The sequence below is a fragment of the Tarenaya hassleriana genome, unplaced genomic scaffold (assembly GCF_000463585.1).
Source record: "Tarenaya hassleriana unplaced genomic scaffold, ASM46358v1 Cleome10, whole genome shotgun sequence".
NCBI lineage: Eukaryota > Viridiplantae > Streptophyta > Magnoliopsida > Brassicales > Cleomaceae > Tarenaya > Tarenaya hassleriana.
The window spans coordinates 188,303-205,750 of record NW_010960188.1 but is presented as its reverse complement, the minus strand read 5'-3'; the positions used below and the strand labels follow the sequence as shown (position 1 = coordinate 205,750).

Sequence of the window (17,448 nt, the reverse complement as noted above, 5' to 3'; positions counted from 1 at the left end):
AGTTGATTCTATTCTAATCATTTTTTAATCTTTGATTTAATTATTTGATTATTTTTAAATTAAAATTTTCATGACTTTATTGGATTTTGTTTTAATTTTAGGTTTATAAATGTTGTTTATACGGGTACAGCTACTCGTGGATAACCGTCGTTTCATTAAAATACATGATAACGAAAACTCTCTCTCTCTCTGCCTGACGTTTCATCCGAAAATCGAAGCACTTGCAGACTGCAGTTGCTATAAATCTCCTGTTAACTTTGTTTTCGCCCCAATTTTTAAAATAAATTACAAAATAATAGCCTCATTAACTTGTTCTACGTGTCCTTTTCCTATTGGATGGCATAGTTGTAGAAAGATTCGGTGGCCCCTCCCAGAGAATTTTTTCGTTGCGTCTTTTCCCTTCCTGTCCTGCGAGCAGAGCGCAACACCAACACCGAGATGGCGACAAAGGCGACACAGCGCGGCTTTAAGGTTTGAACGTTTGTTCTCCGTAGAGTTTCTTCATTCTCAGAAATTCTCCCTGGAAAAATGCTCTTGAGATGCGAATATTTTGAACGTGAAGGTGATTCTGGGCTCTCAGTCAATGGCGAGGAAGCGAATTCTGGCTGAGATGGGATATGATTTCAGTATCATGGTATCGATTTGCTCTCTTTTTGAGTTGGGTTTTCGTTTGTTGTGATTGTGTCGGTCTATGAAGGGTTTCTACTGATATAATGGCTGTAATTTCGAAATCCTTGGCTGGGTTTTATGATTGAAGACCGCGGACGTTGATGAAAAAAGTATTAGGAAGGAGAAGCCTGAAGATTTGGTCGTCGCTCTTGCCGAGGTCAAGGTAGTGGCTTGCTTCTGTTAAAACTGCATTTGTACTTGTTGTATCCTCTAATATTGTGTTGTGTACTAATGGTTAACTTTTATTCGCAAATGAATGTCTTTTACAGGCAGATGCAATTATATCAAGATTTGGGGACAAAAGCAAGTTCATGAATGATACTCAGCCAACGTTGTTGATTACAGCGGACACAGTAGACTTAAACCCTTGAATTCTATTTCCATATTGTATGAGTGCATTTGAAGACAACCGGATTCTGTTTGTGATTTGTCTCTAATTAAGGTTGTCTAAATGGATTCCAAGGTGGTCGTCTACAACGGAGTCATAAGGGAAAAACCAACCAGCAAGGAAGAAGCTCGTGAATTTATTAGAGGTCTGCCATTGCCCCTTTCGCCACCTATACTTGGAACCACTTTTGACTGTTAATAAGCACACTGTCTGAAATATGTAGGCTATTCTGGATCGCATGGGGCTGTTGTAGGATCTGTGCTCGTAACAAACCTCAAAACCGGTGTAAGAAAAGGCGGATGGGACAAAGCAGAGGTATTTTTTGTCTTCCATTCTTCTCAAAAGAGTGATCTTTGATCGTAGAATAACAGCTTTAAGAGATACTGAAAAAGGGTACAGCCAGTTGTCTCAACGTCTCTCAGAGCTGTTCTTGTTCTTCCGAATTTTCGTATGACCGTTGCTTTTCTCGTTCAGCACTCTTTCTATGGCGGGTTGAACGCTTAGGTTGACGTTGGCAATGTTGTAATGCAGGTCTATTTCCATGAGATACCGGATAAAGTCATAGATGACATGGTAAAACCTCTACACGGGCAATTCTTCTTTGGTATAACTGTCTCCAATATGTTTTCTGACATCTACGTTAACCTTTACCGTAAGATTGAGGAGGGCATAACGATCAACGTAGCCGGAGGTTTAATGCTTGAACATCCCCTAACTTTGCCATTTGTTGACACTGTGGTTAGTGCCCTCGAACTATTTAAGAAAACAGGGTCTTGGGGTTTTGTTTTAACACATCAATGAGATTAACGTAGGATTCCTGTGTATGAATGCTATATAGGTGGGAGCGGTCGATACAGTCATGGGACTTTCCAAAGCACTCACAGAGCAATTCATCAAGGATGTGATTTAGCCCATCTTCTTCGCATTCCCATCCCATCAAATTCATTTCACACCTTTCTTTGAAATAATTTGTTTCAGTTATTCTATGCCAATTGTACAATTCAAAACAATGGGTTCATGGATAACCCTCATAGACCAAATAATGATTTATACTCTCTTGATCAACTACTCCATATCTTGTGATATTAACCGTATAGCTAGAAGCGAGCCACTGGGAAGTAGAGAGAGGTGGTGTACATGGGACTGGGATGCATGTTGGAGGCCGAGTAAGCAGAACTACTTGCTGTTTCGATGAGTTAGAAACGGCAAGATAGTGAGTGCCGTTTGTAAACATAAACAACCTGGGGAGTAGCATATGTAAATAAAAGCTAGAGCGAGTACAGAGAGAAGCTTGTTCAATGAGTCTCCTAATCACCTTACCATATACAATCACATCACATTTGTTGTTTTCATTATTTGACAAAACAAAAACCCAGAGAGGATGCCCCCGTCTTCTATACTTATTGCGGTAGGGTTCCACTATGTTCAATTACTTGTGTCTCTTTCGGTCTGAGGTCAAGGCGTCGTCCACCGTCTCTTTGACATAGCGGCCTACTCTCTTCATGTTCTTCACCACACCCGATGCAACCACATTTGCATTTCTCGTGAACCTGACACAACAGTCTGTGTGTTTCGGCCTCATTTCAACGGAAAAGTCAGAGAGCTTGTTGGTTTGATTGCCTACCTGGTTAGGAAGCCATCCTCTGTGGCAGCTGCGGGTTTTGGTCTATGGGTCTGTCGTGGAGGAAGCTCTCGAGCTTCTACAATGTTACCACAGAAAGGGAAAAATAAAGAAGAGGATTTGCATGTAAAAACGAAGGTCAATTCAGTAATGGTGAAACCAGTCTATGAAATGAAGAAGCGTACCATCTCTATTGTGAAGATGAGAAGGAGCTGATGAAGTATTCCCGGGAGATGCTTGTCTATTACCTAATACCCTCTACATGAAATGAAACACTAAAAGTGAATGAGAACAAACAAGGTCGGTCTGCAGAATACATCTGACTTTAGCACCCCTAAAAATCAACACTCTATTTATATATCAGATCAGACATGCTTACATCTGACTTTATGCATATACACTAACACTACACTAAAACAGCAATGGAGAAAATGTAGAACCTGAAGACCAATGCAAGCAGGAAGGTGTCCCTGGGCATCCTGCTTCATAGCTGACGAGTCCTTTTCAGTAAAGTACACTGAGTATCCCACACAATCATAGTAAAACTTTGCAAATGTCCGCCCATTTTCAGTGTATGTGGTTTCAGTTTGTCCAACAAAGGCTTCAGGAACTGTCAAATTACCAAGATTTTTTGGGGATCCTTTTGATTGTTCAATACTATGAACAATAGCAATACAAGAAAGAAGTGATATTCTGAATCATTACGAATGAAGTATCATGGAGATTCAGTAAGTGATCGATAGAATACTCCTGAATTAGAGAGTATTGTCATACGTTCCGATATCTATATGGTGAAAGTATATGTATTCCTGGCATAGATAGTAGATACAGCGAAACATACATGAACCCTAGGTTCAGATAAAGAAACCCTAGCACACAGGCACAGATAAATGACAAAGAAGTGCCTAATCTGATCTGACATCAAGTAGAGAAAGCAAGGGATGAAGGAAAATGACCTGGCCGAGGAGCACGAGATAAGCCGATGCAGGCAGGGTTCTGAGCATTGGATTTGAGCGTGGAGTTGTAAAAGAGATAGCCTGTGCACGATCTTCCTTTCTCCCGTTGAGATCTTTTCGCTCTTTGTTTCTCTGGTCGATCTTCCATTATCATCGTCTTCCCTTCCTCTCCTCCCTCCCTCGATTTCTCTTCTTCACCGGCGGTGGCCTCATCATCAGCCGGAGGGCTTACGGTTCAAAATGGGCCAGGACCCATTGCGTGACTGGTGGGTACATATTTATTTACAACACATAAATAAGCTTTTTTCTAAAAAAAAAAAAAAACAACAAGAAGCACCTTTTTTTTTTTTTTTTTTTTTGGAAAACCCCGTTGCAATTTTTTTATTTTGTCATATTGATATGTTAAGATATTCTAATTGATACCCAATTTTTAAAAATTCAGCTTAGCTTATCATAAGCCACTTTCATAGAATTCACAGATTTGGTTACCAGTAGTCCCCACAACTGCATTTCCCATCCGAGAAATGATGGAAACGAATCCTATCTCTCATGACGATGTCTCTCTGGTAGATCTTGGAGATGAGTTTTGTTACAGTGTGGCAGTCCTTGCACACTCTAAGATTCTTCACAATCCGTAGAGTGGAGCCTGCTTTACTCTTCATCATCCCATACGCAATAGCCAGCCTCTCGCTGTGCTGCTCCATTGCCATCTCCACCTCTCTTTCCTCCTCCAGAAGGTCAATCCGCATATCCTCTGCCTCTGCCATGTAACCCTTTTCTCCAAGTTTTGCTCTGATCGCTTTCCACTTTGAATGGATCCCTTCTATCTCTGGATGCGATCTGTCTCCCGCAAAAAATACGTGGACGGTTCCATCCACGCTAATTGTACTGCGTCCTGGAACTTTCAGAGCTCCTTGATCTTTCATCCGTCTTCTTGTTTCCACTGCTCTGTCCCATTTTCTGGCCATGGCGTAAAGGTTCGCCGTATGAACATACCTTCCACCATGGTGAGGATCCATTCTCATCAGGATTTCTCCTATTCTCTCTCCCAATTCGACGTTTTTATGAATCTGACAGGCTTTGAGCAGTGCGCCCCAGATGACAGCGTTCGGCTTCAACGGCATGTTCTCGATGAGCTCTTTGGCTTCATCGATCCGTCCAGCTCGGCCGAGCAAATCAACCATGCAGCCGTAATGCTCGATCGTGGGTTTCAGGTTGTAGCTTCTCTCCATGCTGCGAAATAGTAACTTTCCTTCTCCAACCAGTCCATTGTAGCTACAAGCCGTGAGAACAGCCGTGAAAGTAATCTCGTTTGGTTCTATTCCCATATTTTGCATCTCCATGAATTGGCTAAGCGCAGCTCTTCCATTGCCATTACACGCAAACCCAGAAATCACTGCCGTCCATGCTTGTACACTGTCCTTCTTCATTTTCCTGAACACACTCAGAGCTTCTTCCATTTCTCCACACTTTGCGTACATATCAATAAGAACACAACCCAATACCGAATCGAGTCTGATGCTTCTTTTACTGACATAAGCATGGATCCATTTCCCTTGCTCCAATGCCCCAAGCTGTGCACATGCTGAAATGACATTGGCCAGTGAAACATGATCTGGTTCAACATCTGCATTCTGCATACCGCGGAATAAGTCTAGGGCTTCCTTGTTCATGCCTGCCTGAACATACCCTGATATCAGCGTCGTCCACGATATAACATTCTTTTCCGGCATGTTTTGGAAAAACTTCAAGGCAATGCCCATCTTGCCAACCTTTGCGTATCCCTTTATCATCGAGTTCCATGAGACAATGTCTCGCAATGGGGAACGATCAAAGAGTCGATGAGCAAATTGGACGTTCCCTGTTACTGCATATGCATTAATCATAGAATTTGTGGCATAGACATCTCCTGCATATCCAAACTTTATGATTTGTGCATGGATTTGCTTTGTTTCTCCAAATGCTGATTCATTGGAACACGCTTTGAGCAGAAACGGGAATGTATACACGTTAAGAGGAGCCGAACGACAAAGCATCTGCCGATACAGAAGAATCGACCTCTCCGGTTCATTGGAGGACGAGAATCCCCTGATCATTAGGTTCCACAAGAACGTGTCAGGGTGATGTAAGCTGTCGAACACCATCTGGGCATAAGGTAAAAAGCATGGAGGATTCTTGAAAAGGCAGAAAGAAAGAAACTTTGACACTGCTGATGAGTCCTGCATCAGGCCGGTTTTCAGCATTCGAGCGTGGATTTGCTTCAGTTCTTGTGTGTTTGAGCATTGTCGGAGACAGGACATCGTATCCGATAGGTTATGTTCCAAGAAGGACCTGTCCATGGAGGCGACCGAGGTGGTTACTGCCGCCATTTCGGCAATTCAAACGATCACCAAGAGAAGGAAGGGAGGTTCAGTCCTTGGGGATAAGGTTCGCCGTTTTATTGTAGGATAAAGGGGCACTGAAATGAACGGTCGTGATCTGTTCACTGGCGAACAAGTGAGGTGGGAAGTAAATTATTGTGGTCCAGACATAAGGTCGTCAACGACCGTTCGATCAATCGGAGGTACGATAATAGACGGCTCAGATTTGACGTTGTTCCTTGCAAAATCCGAAGGACCTGAGAATCCGCAAGCTATATAAGCGATTGTTTTCTAATTGCAAGCTATATCAGCATATATCGGTTTTCCTACGTCCATATAGAGGGTGATGTTACGGTTCAATTCAAATCCAATGAGAATTTTCTGGGTTCCCATTGGTTACGGGTTCCGATTGGTAACCAGGTAGAGGCGGTAGGGGTTGTACGGGCGGTTCTCTCTCTCTCTCTCTCTCTCTCTCGATTTGATCCCATGTTTACATGTCTGCGCTACGGACACATTCGTTATCTGGGTGACATCGCTAGGAGACCCACGAATTTTGTTCGGCGGTATGTGTCGCGTCATGCTCATGTTCACGTCGACAATGTGCTCGACGAATTGCCGCACCGAGACGTCTACTCTCTCAACTCAAATCTCTCGTCTTACCTCCGCAACGGGAACCCAAATGCGACGTGGGCTCTTTTTCTTTCGATGGTTCGTGGGAGCCTTGAACTCAGCCCTTACTCCTTCACTCCCGTTCTAGGCGCGTGCAGCGTCTTGCCTTACCCTGAACGTGGCCGCCAAGTTCACGCCTTGATGATCAAACATGGTGCTCATTCAGGAGTCATCGCCAAAACTGCGCTTATCGACATGTACTCCAAGTATGGGCAGTTGGGTGATTCCGTTAAGGTTTTTGAGGACGTTAGGGACAAAGATGTGGTCTCCTGGAATGCTATGCTTTCGGGTTGTCTCAGAAACGGTTACGGACAAGAAGCTCTGGGCGTTTTTGCAGAAATGGTGAGGGAAAACATGGTAAAACCTCTACACGGGCAATTCTTCTTTGGTATAACTGTCTCCAATATGTTTTCTGACATCTACGTTAACCTTTACCGTAAGATTGAGGAGGGCATAACGATCAACGTAGCCGGAGGTTTAATGCTTGAACATCCCCTAACTTTGCCATTTGTTGACACTGTGGTTAGTGCCCTCGAACTATTTAAGAAAACAGGGTCTTGGGGTTTTGTTTTAACACATCAATGAGATTAACGTAGGATTCCTGTGTATGAATGCTATATAGGTGGGAGCGGTCGATACAGTCATGGGACTTTCCAAAGCACTCACAGAGCAATTCATCAAGGATGTGATTTAGCCCATCTTCTTCGCATTCCCATCCCATCAAATTCATTTCACACCTTTCTTTGAAATAATTTGTTTCAGTTATTCTATGCCAATTGTACAATTCAAAACAATGGGTTCATGGATAACCCTCATAGACCAAATAATGATTTATACTCTCTTGATCAACTACTCCATATCTTGTGATATTAACCGTATAGCTAGAAGCGAGCCACTGGGAAGTAGAGAGAGGTGGTGTACATGGGATATTGCGACAAGGAAAGCAAGTTCATGCGTTGGTGGTTGTGATGGGCCGTGATCTCGTGTTTTCAGGTACTGCATTGATAGATTTCTACTCGAGTGTCGGGTTAATGAGTGAAGCTATGAAGGTTTATAGTAGCTTAAATGCTCCAGCGGATGAGGTCATGTTGAACTCCCTGGTATCTGGGTGTGTTGAAAACCGAAGGTACAATGAAGCTTTTCGGATTTTGTGTCGTATTAGACCAAATGTGAGAGCGCTTACCAGTGCTCTTGCTGCTTGTTCTGAGAATACAGATCTATGGATTGGTAGGCAGATACATTGTGTTGCCATACGGCATGGTTTCCTTTCAGATACCCAGTTATGCAATGTTATACTGGACATGTATGCCAAAAGTGGAAAGATATTACAGGCTCGTGCTGTGTTCGAAGGTGTTCTGTTCAAAGATGTGGTTACTTGGACGAGTATGATAGATGCGTACTCTGTCCATGGGCATGGCAATAAAGCGCTTGAACTTTTCAGGGAAATGTGTGAAGAATCAAGCCAAGTCTCACCCAATTCAGTGACCTTTCTTGTTGTTTTATCGGGCTGTGGGCATGCAGGGCTAGTTCAAGAGGGTAAAGAATGTTTACGTGTGATGAAGGAGAAATACGGGTTGGTTCCAGGACCTGAGCATTACGTATGTTTAATAGAAATGTTAAGCAAGTCTGGTGATATGGAAGAGATATGGAAACTATTGGGTACAATGAAAGAAGACGATCGCAAGACCACGGCTCCAATCTGGGCAGCCATTTTGAATGCGTGCAGTCATAACATGGATGTTTCGAGAGGTGAGTACGCAGCCAGGAGGCTAATGGAGATGGACCCTGATAACGCGAGCAGCTATGTGTTGGTTTCGAATTTCTACGCAGTGATTGAGAAATGGGGCTTGGTAAACGAGCTGAGAGGTGTGATGAAGGAGAGAGGTCTGCTTAAAGCAGCGGGCAGTAGCCGGTCTAGTTAGGGGCATGGCCTGACGATCCGACTGAGAAGATTCTATTATCAGTCTGATGATTTCTGTTCTTTCTTGCTTCAATAAGTCGTGAAGGATGTCGGATGCTATTGGCGGTTGAACATTGCGATGGGGGAGGTGTGAATGAATATAAGTTATAATTTTGGTTCTACCGTAAAAGTTATAATGTATTGCGTTTATTCTGAAGGAGTTGATGACCATTGAAGTGCTTCAGAGTTGGGGTCAAACTCCCAACCATAAAGTTGTCTGCTTCTTTATAGCAGAGTTTGACCGGCGAGGACAAGTAGGCGAGAAGTAAACATCATGGATGACGCACTGGTTAACATATTGTTCATAAGGGTGGTTGGCAATTGGGACAGAAAGTCAAAATAAGATGTATTCTTTATCCTTGAATCTCTGCCCACTCGTATACAGATCTAGTACATCCAACAAAACCTCTTTCAAACACCACAACTAACCTATCAAAAGAGTTCCCACCTGCTCTCACTTTCAGGGTTGTGGCGGTTGAACAGAGAGAGCAGCCATGCTTAGAGCCATGAGCACGAGAAGAAACCATGGCGGCTACCAGAAACTGGTCGAAGAAGAAGAAAAAGATTCAGGATTCGGACAGAAGCTGAAGAGGGTGGGAAGTGTTCCTTCGAGTTTCTACGGCCCTTCCATAAACCCAAAGCAATCAGGACAGAGTTCCCAGTTGAAGAAATCGACGGGGACGACTGTTCACCCTCTTCTTAGTTTCTTCGACGTTACTTTCCAGAGGAAGCAGAGTAAGAATAAGAACAAGAAGAAGACGGTGACATCAAAACCAGAGATGGCGAGGTATTTGGAGTATCTGAAGGAGGGAGGAGTGTGGGACCCCACTTCCAACTCTCCGGTCATTTATTTCAGATGATACGGTGGCCGAAGAGTGAGTTTACGATGGGTTTCGAACAATGTATAATGTCTTAAACCGACATTTCAGTGATGTCTGTAACATGTGGTGTTACACTTTCATTTAATTTATGTGAACTTCGATAGATTCGCAGTCTGGGCGATCTTCCCCTACTCGACCCCTTTTGATTTCCTATGGCTTTTCAAATAATTCAGACCCTTTTTTTAATCATAATTCGGGATTTATTGACAATGGTGTGCATTCTTTGGCAAACAAAAAAACACGACTGAATGGATTTTATCTTTAGACTGCTCCCTTTTGGAATCCGTTCCATATTTTAACCTAATTTTTTTAATAATTTGAAAGTTTATTGGATATATAGGACCTAGTTTTACCGATTGAATCATCCAATGTATTACTGGTTGAATCACCCAACAATGGGTTTTAAATGTTAATAAAGAAACTACAACATTTGAATATTTCCAACTATATATAATTATTGTTATCAATAATTTCGTGCAAAAAAAAAAAAAAAGTCCTAATATAGACAACGATGGGTGACGAGGGCCCCTTGCATCAAACGTAAACGCCAACAAAACTCCATACGTCCAAATCAATGTTCCTTTAATTGGTTTTCTTGGTGTAATAATCAAATTTGGAGTTGACAAACCCAAACTTTTTTCATATGTGAATACAACAGTCGTATTTTTATTATTTTTTTAATATTTAAGGTTCCAGAATGGGCTTTACAATTCGTGAAGAGACGGGCCATGGGCTACTCAAATTACGGACCCATTCTTTAGTAGTCTAGTCGGGAGAAAAAAATCTGGGACAAGGAGATGCCACGTCAACGGTGTGACGTCACTGAATAATCTAGATTCCAAATGAAATGACCCATTCGATCAAATATCCCTTAAACGCCACCGTTTTGGGTACCCACCCCCCCACACATTACGGAGAGGTTTCAACATTAAAAAATGAAATAAAATTTGCCAATAAAAGGAAAAAGTTTTTCAAATATTTGCGGAGTCTACTTCTCTGCCTTCCCTCCGCCAAACGATATCGTTTTTCCTCTCTGTTCCATCACCGTTAGAGGATCTTCCATTTCCATCGTCTCGGCTCCATCTTCCTTTCCTGCTTGGAGTTCTCCTTCGTGCCGGAGGTCATTCCTTTCATCCTTCTCGTTTTCTTGTTAGTCCTTTTTTCTTTTCGGTTTTCTGATTGCTTTTTGGAGAATTGCATCAGAGATTGGATTCTGAATCTTGTGCTGTTGTGTTGTCTAGGTTCGACGTCAGAATTCTTTTTCCTTCCGTCGCTTCTCCCTGTGATTTGATTTGCTTCCGATATTTCCGTTTATCCTCGTGCCGAGCTTCTTGTCTGTTTTAGGTTTGAGAGCTGCATTCTTGTCCGCCTTATGACCTAGGAGCTTTTGTTGGTATTTGTAGTGCCTTATTTTTAATCTAATGATAGTGAAGGTCTAATCGAAGTGGTTTGAGCTCGCTCCTTTGTTTTGGGAATTCCTAATATCCAATCCTCTGTTAGCTGTTGTTGGTTGGTTCAGATTGTTTTTGACAGACCAGTACTTGATTGCATGACTTGTCAATGTTGTCATGGCCCTTTTTTGCATTTGTTCTGCAATTGAAGGGACTTGTTGCATATGCTTATTCTTCATTTCCATGTCTTTGTTTCACTGTATCTTAGTAACTTATTTGCTTATATACTTAGTTAGGTGATTCGTTCTCTTCGTCTCATCTCCTCTTATGCTGTCCAAGAATGGACCTTAGTAACGGTGTATCTCTAATAATGCAGAACAATGCCTACCTTTTCTGCTATTGCTTTCGATAGCTTGCTAGAGCCAGGAGCTTCGGGATCTGTTGCAAATACTGTTTCCAGTGACAAGTCTCCCTCTTCAAGGCCTCCTATTTCAAAGCTGGAGAGAAGTAAGGGAAGGCCGCCCAGAGAAAAAACCGTCTCTCGTCCTCAAATGTCACCGGGACTTTATGCCACTCGTGAGGAAATCCCACTTCCGGATCCACCTTCTTCCTTCCCTCCATCCCCTTACATCAACAATCACAAATCCCGTGGACCACGTCTTCTAAAGAGCTCTTCTGACATTGACGTTTCTTTGCGCCAGAAAACTGAGAATGAGGTAGATACTGATGGAGATGTAGATGTAGATGTAAAGGCTGCCGCTTTAAGGATGTCCACATCGGTTTCATTTCCTTTCACCGAGGCTACTGAAGAGGGTCATACCAATGGGGTTCGTGCTAGTCCATCTGAGAAGAATAATCTGATCGGTATCCGTAATGGTCCTGTTTTGCATCAGAGTGGTGGTGCCCTTGATGGGGAGTTGGGGAATGGAAAGCTTGAACTAGATAGCAGTAATGGTGGGATTGAGGACAATATTGCTGCCACAGATTTAGAGAGGGACACTGATATACCAGAGGCTGTCACGGCCAAAGCAGATCGGGATGGTGAGTCTGAAGATTTCTATGACGCAGGTGAATCCGCGAGCTTCACAAGTAACACAGACGTAGAGGATGAGGCAGCACCTGAAAGTTCTCAAAAGCTTTCTTCTACATCTGCAGGAGAATTTTATGATGCTCGTGATGGTATTCTCTCTTTCTTTCTATCTGTTTCCAATAGTATAGATTGCTGAATTCTTAGGGGCAATCTGCGTATCTGTAACCATTCCATAAAATCTCTTTTCCTTGGTATTTGAGAACTTTGTTGTCATTCATTTGGCAATTCTAACATGAAGAATGTTTATCTTGGTTCAACCAGAACTATCATCAGTCGATAGTGAGGTGCCGACTTCTGTAAACGGCTTTGAAGCTGATCTGAGAGATGTAAGATTGAGTCTACAAATGGAAATAGAGAAGAGGGAGCAAGCGGACGAGACTCTGGAGCAAATGCGAGCTCATTGGGAGAGGCTCAGGGAGCAGTTAGTTGAGGTGGGTGTGTCCCTTCCAGCTGATCCTACCTCCTCCGCAGACAGCAAGCAGCATAACATGAGCGTGACAGAACAACTCTGTTTCCAACTCGAGGTCGCCAGGCTTGTATCAGACTCCATTGGCAGGGGCCTGACAAAGGCAGAGGTGGAGAAGGAGATGGAAACTAAGCTCGAAGCTAAGAACTCTGAAATTGTCCGTTTGTCTGATCGTCTGCACTATTACGAGGCTGTGAACCGAGAAATGTCCCAGCGGAACCAAGAGGCCATAGGTGGGAACCTCAAATCACTTACCTAGAACACCCTTTTTCTCAAAACAGAACAAGCAGATTTTTTTCTCTCATGATTTCGGTTTTGCTCATTGCTTGTTCCTGAGACAGAGGCCGCAAGGCAGCGGAGGCAAAGAAGAAAGAAGAGGAAGAGGTGGATTTGGGGATCAATTGCGACAACTATTGCTGTGGGGAGTGCGGCCTTGGCCTGGGCGTACCTTCCTGTTGGGAAATCATCATCCGGTCTAGCTGAACCTCAACCGCCCATGAAAGATGGATGAGGAACACTGTCGTGGTCAATGCCGAACTATGTTTGTGAATAGTAGTTGAGGAACTATGTTGGTTTATCTGTTCAGGAGAGAATAGGATGTATAGGACTCGAAGCAAATATGTTGGGCTCGGTTCTTGTTCAGCATTCATTTACTTAGGGAATTTGCTTCATTTGGGTTATGCAATTTTTCGTCGAGAGCAGATTGAACCCTTTGATGTTAGAAGTGTTTGTTGGCTGAAGATTATGAATTCTAAGAAGGGCATCCATCCTGTTTGGTCTTTGACTGCAGCCTATGTTTCTCCCAGAGAAGAGTATATATGGTCAGAGAAGCGTATATATGGTCTGAATAGATACGTAGTGGGTTGGTCTCTCATTGTGAATGGTTTAATGCAATTATGATTTTCTCCTCCCCATCGACCTTTCACAAGCAGTGAACAAACAAACCTCAGTCGCAGTTGAAGCGCGTGGCAAGTTCACAGCAATTTTGTCATTTTTCACTAGAGGCAAGCGAGGGAGTGTACACAATTTGTTCTGTTTCCCCCCTTTTGTTTTTGGAAAGAATAGAGGAGAGGGAGAGCCGAAAGTCAAAGTGGTTAGCACAATGAATGAACAGAAGTTCATCGGTCATCTCTAAACCAATTGAGGACAACATACACGGCAAATCCAAGAGCAAATCCAGCAGCAGCCAGAAAGACAGCAACTCGTACAGAAAAGGACGAGACAAAAGCTTCAAGCACAAATGAGTTCCAAGCTATGTACCATACGATGGAGAAAACAGAACCCACGATGGCACCCACCACTACTTGACTCACCGTATGTAGCTTCTGCGTAACCCTTAACCATGTCTGCAATTATACGAACAGGATACACACACATGAGAACTATGAAAACCCAGTTCAAATATTGTTCCTAGGGAAGGCAAAAAAACACCATGAAACCCAACGAAGAAGAAAAAGGCAGGTTACAATTGCAATTTCACCAGCTTTTGCAGAACAATGTTCACAAAATGGGCTATATCATTCTACATATAAGTTTCAGCTACAATATAAGACCTTTACTGTTGGCTTCCTCCACAGAATTAACAATGTCCCAAACTCGTGTATGTTATCCTACAAGAATGACATGAAGACTTACGAAATATGACCCCGATGCGAGGATGAGGGTGCTGAGAAACAAAGAGACTTCATTGGTTCCAAGCCATTCCAAAACTGCACAAGAGTAAAACCGTTATCTGGAGCTTCATCAAAAAGGCCAAATGAACCAAATACAGAAAGTGAACGATGAATTCAAGAGTTTAGTCACATACCCGACAAAATGGCAAACACAGAGATGAAAGAAATGGATTGAGCATGAGAAGATGGCATCCCAGGATCAGAACGCAAAGTCCCAACAGGTCTCTCTTGGTTTAGTATTCGTTTTAGAGCTACAGAGAGCACAGAATTTGAAACGGATCCGATCAAAGCCCATAAGGCTGTCCCATCGTGTCTTAAGAGAATAACAGTACCAAAGAGAGTAGCCACAACCCATTTGCTCTGCCATTGAAAGAGACGCAACTTAATGAACGGGATTGTAATCCAACCTTTCTTACAGTAGAAGCAACTACCTAAACATAGCAAAAGAGGTAACTATCGCGTTTCATGGCATCGAAGAAGCATTTCAGCAAACAACATACGTGCATATCGAATACTTACCAGACGATTGACAGTGCCTTCGATCCCGCCGCCGGCGACCAACTCGTTCTGGGGTTCCGATGAACCATTAATTAACACCTCTTGTTCGAACACCCGCACTCGTTCTTCTCCATCATCACTGCCGCCATCTCTCCAGGCATAGGTTTTGACGGACTCCTCCATAATTTTTGGGCCAGAAACAGCCCAAATACTCCGATTCAAGAGAAGCCCAAGGGAGTAAGTCGAGCTGGATCTCCGTAATCGAAGCGAAAGCGTCGATATACGATGGGAATTATTGTCAGCGGGAACAGAGGAACGAATGGAATCGAATCTGCAGATGGGTTGATGGAGGAAGAGAGATGGCGCTGCCATTTGTGGAGAAAGTCAACTTAGAACAAAAGCAAACGCATCGCTACGGAAAAGAAGATCGAAATCCAGAGAAGGAAGAAATGGTACAGATGACTCGTTTCGCAGATGGAGTCGACGTCTGGTCGAGAAAATCGCTTCAAATTCGCGCTCCTGAAACGTGTGAGAGAGAAATGCACTTGGAATGATTACCATTCGTCTCACTCCACGTGTCATCCATAGCCTCACCAGTCCACGTGGCAGAATTTCTTGGCATTTATTTGCTAAATAAATTAATATGTGCTCCATGTCATAAAAGCCCACAAATTACCCAGAATTTCTTTTGACCCAAGCCCAATATACAAGCCCAATTTCAACCCATATATTCGCGAAGGAATATAATTCCGAATATTATCGAAATAATATATTATACGTACGGTGTTAAAGACGAGTATTCGTCGGGGATTCTCGAGAATATTAAAAATGCCTCAACGCTTCGGAGCAACATTCCTTATTATCGAATTTTCTAGACATCTATATGAAAAATATGATGGTGGTCGAATATGCCTAATAAAATTTTCCACGTACGTAATTGGCAAATGGGATACAATATTGCAGACAAAAGGATACAAAAAAAGGCGTGTCCTTTTGTGGTGATTGTTGTATAATTAAACTATTATACCTGCACATACAAAATAATATATATTCTTGTTTATCTTTTTAGTTTCAAGTTGACGTGTAAAATAGATTCTTCTCTTATAAAATTCTTTAAATATATAAAAGCGAAAAAAATAAAAACTGTATATTTTAAAGAAAATAAAACGTGTTTTGTTGTAAAAAAAATAGCAAACACTCCAGAATCAATGCTTCTCAGATTAAAACATAATAAAATGTACAAATGTACATGCATGTCTTGTCATGTGTGTTCTTACCAATTATCACTTTAAAGCTGCCATATGAAATTTCTAATAAGCCTAGGGAATTGAACCGGTAACTCGATAAATCAAATGTAATAGAAAATCAAAGTTATAGGTACATACATAAATATATATATAAGAAATGAACATAAGGAACGAAGTTTGTACTGTACGTCCAAAAGTGTATTTTTAATATTTGGTTATGGATAGAAGGAATCGAATATTTAGGACCACAAAAAAAAAAATCCTAAGATATATATATTCTTGTTTATAGGGGCATGGTTTTCTCTTAGAAGAGTTTCTTCATCCCTTTTCCCCTTTTGACAATTACATGTATTGCTTCTCCGCTAAGGGATGTCAAGTTGTTTAGAGACGGTGCATTGCATATATGTCCGTACTTGTATATTTATCGGAAAATGTATAAGAATACCAACAAAATAATTGTGAACAAACTACAGTTGCCTTCCTCCATATTACATGAACCCGCAACATTTTCTCGAACATATATTATCTCCGTTTAATTTAAACGAATGGTTAGAAAAGCAACCTTGAGCCAATACGGTGTCGTTTGATGTTGATGTTTTTTTTCTTTCTCTGTGGGCTGCACTTTGTCGTTCCCTGTGGCCTGTCTCTGAACTCTACTGTATATATTATGCTCTCTTTTTGTATAATTTGCATATCTTATTTATATTTTCCCCCCTGCAAATAAGTAATTAATGTGAAACATATATAAATACTACGTGACGAACGGCGATCTATGTCATTTCCTCTCGCATGAGTACAAATCTGTTACTGTAGGAGCAAGTAGGCACACACACTTACGTATATATGTACGTATATCACAGTGTACATTTACATGTGCGGACGTGAAGAGGAGCAGAAGGAAACAAAGCAAAAGCCCGGCGGTCGACCAACCCGTATTATCACATTTTTTTTTTCCTATTTTATTATTCAGTTCGCATTATCTACAAAAACACGATCAAAATCAATGCTTTCTTACTGTCTTCTCGCCAAATATTAATTTATGCCCACCAACACAAATAATGTGTACGCTTTTATAAGGGTGTTTATATGCCTCTTCGACTTTAAGCAGGGTAAATTACAATGCATGAAAAAAACACTCATGAATAAGAGAGATTGGAAAACAAGAAGAAAATTGTTATGCGTGAACAAATTGGGACACGAACAATGGCGATTATTTGAAATTTACATTTTCGGAGTTCATGGAGCAGTGGGATAACTTCCAGGGGAGTTTCTGAGAAAAATATAAATAGTTATGAACAAGGAAGTCCCAGCGTTACCAAGGATCCGACCCGAAAGGCTATGCCATGGATTCCCCACCGTTACAAAAAAAAAAACAATTATTTACGTAAGACAAATAACATTTGGTTGTAATAGAGATTACGAAAGAGATTCGGTGAGTGGAGCACGTGGGTTTTGGAAAGTTGGATCATATTTGCATATGCACAAGAAGAACAAGCTCTTAATTCGTCGGAATATATATATATATATATATATATATATATATATATATATATATAGCATTGTTTGTGTGACTGACAAT

The 17,448-nt window shown here is 41.8% G+C and overlaps 7 protein-coding genes across 8 annotated transcripts; 4 read left to right on the top strand and 3 right to left on the bottom strand.

Moving 5' to 3' along the window:
- The first annotated feature begins 360 nt into the window (after positions 1-360).
- Positions 361-2,125, top strand: LOC104826754 (maf-like protein DDB_G0281937). Its single transcript, XM_010559620.1, has 9 exons — positions 361-471; positions 563-634; positions 758-832; positions 939-1,022; positions 1,133-1,202; positions 1,281-1,372; positions 1,589-1,630; positions 1,715-1,795; positions 1,896-2,125. The coding sequence occupies exons 1-9, from the start codon at positions 439-441 to the stop codon at positions 1,965-1,967; spliced, it is 621 nt and encodes a 206-aa protein (XP_010557922.1). The 5' UTR covers positions 361-438; the 3' UTR covers positions 1,968-2,125.
- Positions 2,126-2,286: 161 nt separating this feature from the next.
- LOC104826761 lies at positions 2,287-3,966 on the bottom strand. 2 transcript variants are annotated; one of them, XM_010559641.2, is made up of 5 exons: positions 3,635-3,966; positions 3,119-3,157; positions 2,864-2,936; positions 2,682-2,757; positions 2,287-2,607 (listed from the first exon to the last, which is right to left on the bottom strand). In XM_010559641.2, the coding sequence occupies exons 1-5, from the start codon at positions 3,680-3,682 to the stop codon at positions 2,487-2,489; spliced, it is 357 nt and encodes a 118-aa protein (XP_010557943.1). In that variant the 5' UTR covers positions 3,683-3,966; the 3' UTR covers positions 2,287-2,486. The 2 variants fall into 2 exon arrangements, with proteins under 2 accessions (XP_010557943.1, XP_010557934.1); XM_010559632.2 differs by having other exon boundaries at positions 2,291-2,607; positions 3,119-3,288; positions 3,635-3,960.
- A 130-nt stretch (positions 3,967-4,096) lies between these two features.
- LOC104826774 (pentatricopeptide repeat-containing protein At5g66520) lies at positions 4,097-6,024 on the bottom strand. The gene has a single exon (XM_010559653.1). The coding sequence runs from the start codon at positions 6,001-6,003 to the stop codon at positions 4,120-4,122; it is 1,884 nt and encodes a 627-aa protein (XP_010557955.1). The 5' UTR covers positions 6,004-6,024; the 3' UTR covers positions 4,097-4,119.
- Positions 6,025-6,459: 435 nt separating this feature from the next.
- LOC104826697 (pentatricopeptide repeat-containing protein At5g66500, mitochondrial) lies at positions 6,460-8,745 on the top strand. Its single transcript, XM_010559524.2, has 2 exons — positions 6,460-7,070; positions 7,574-8,745. Exons 1-2 carry the CDS (start codon positions 6,481-6,483, stop codon positions 8,583-8,585), a joined length of 1,602 nt encoding a protein of 533 aa, XP_010557826.1. The 5' UTR covers positions 6,460-6,480; the 3' UTR covers positions 8,586-8,745.
- Positions 8,746-8,765: 20 nt separating this feature from the next.
- Positions 8,766-9,707, top strand: LOC104826691. The gene has a single exon (XM_010559514.1). The coding sequence runs from the start codon at positions 9,118-9,120 to the stop codon at positions 9,481-9,483; it is 366 nt and encodes a 121-aa protein (XP_010557816.1). The 5' UTR covers positions 8,766-9,117; the 3' UTR covers positions 9,484-9,707.
- Positions 9,708-10,426: 719 nt separating this feature from the next.
- LOC104826683 lies at positions 10,427-13,268 on the top strand. The gene is made up of 4 exons (XM_010559500.2): positions 10,427-10,624; positions 11,272-12,074; positions 12,247-12,684; positions 12,793-13,268. The coding sequence occupies exons 2-4, from the start codon at positions 11,276-11,278 to the stop codon at positions 12,960-12,962; spliced, it is 1,407 nt and encodes a 468-aa protein (XP_010557802.1). The 5' UTR covers positions 10,427-10,624; positions 11,272-11,275; the 3' UTR covers positions 12,963-13,268.
- Positions 13,269-13,524: 256 nt separating this feature from the next.
- Positions 13,525-15,151, bottom strand: LOC104826672 (lipid phosphate phosphatase epsilon 2, chloroplastic-like). The gene is made up of 4 exons (XM_010559491.2): positions 14,644-15,151; positions 14,259-14,484; positions 14,087-14,160; positions 13,525-13,797 (listed from the first exon to the last, which is right to left on the bottom strand). The coding sequence occupies exons 1-4, from the start codon at positions 14,992-14,994 to the stop codon at positions 13,570-13,572; spliced, it is 879 nt and encodes a 292-aa protein (XP_010557793.1). The 5' UTR covers positions 14,995-15,151; the 3' UTR covers positions 13,525-13,569.
- Positions 15,152-17,448: the final 2,297 nt, after the last annotated feature.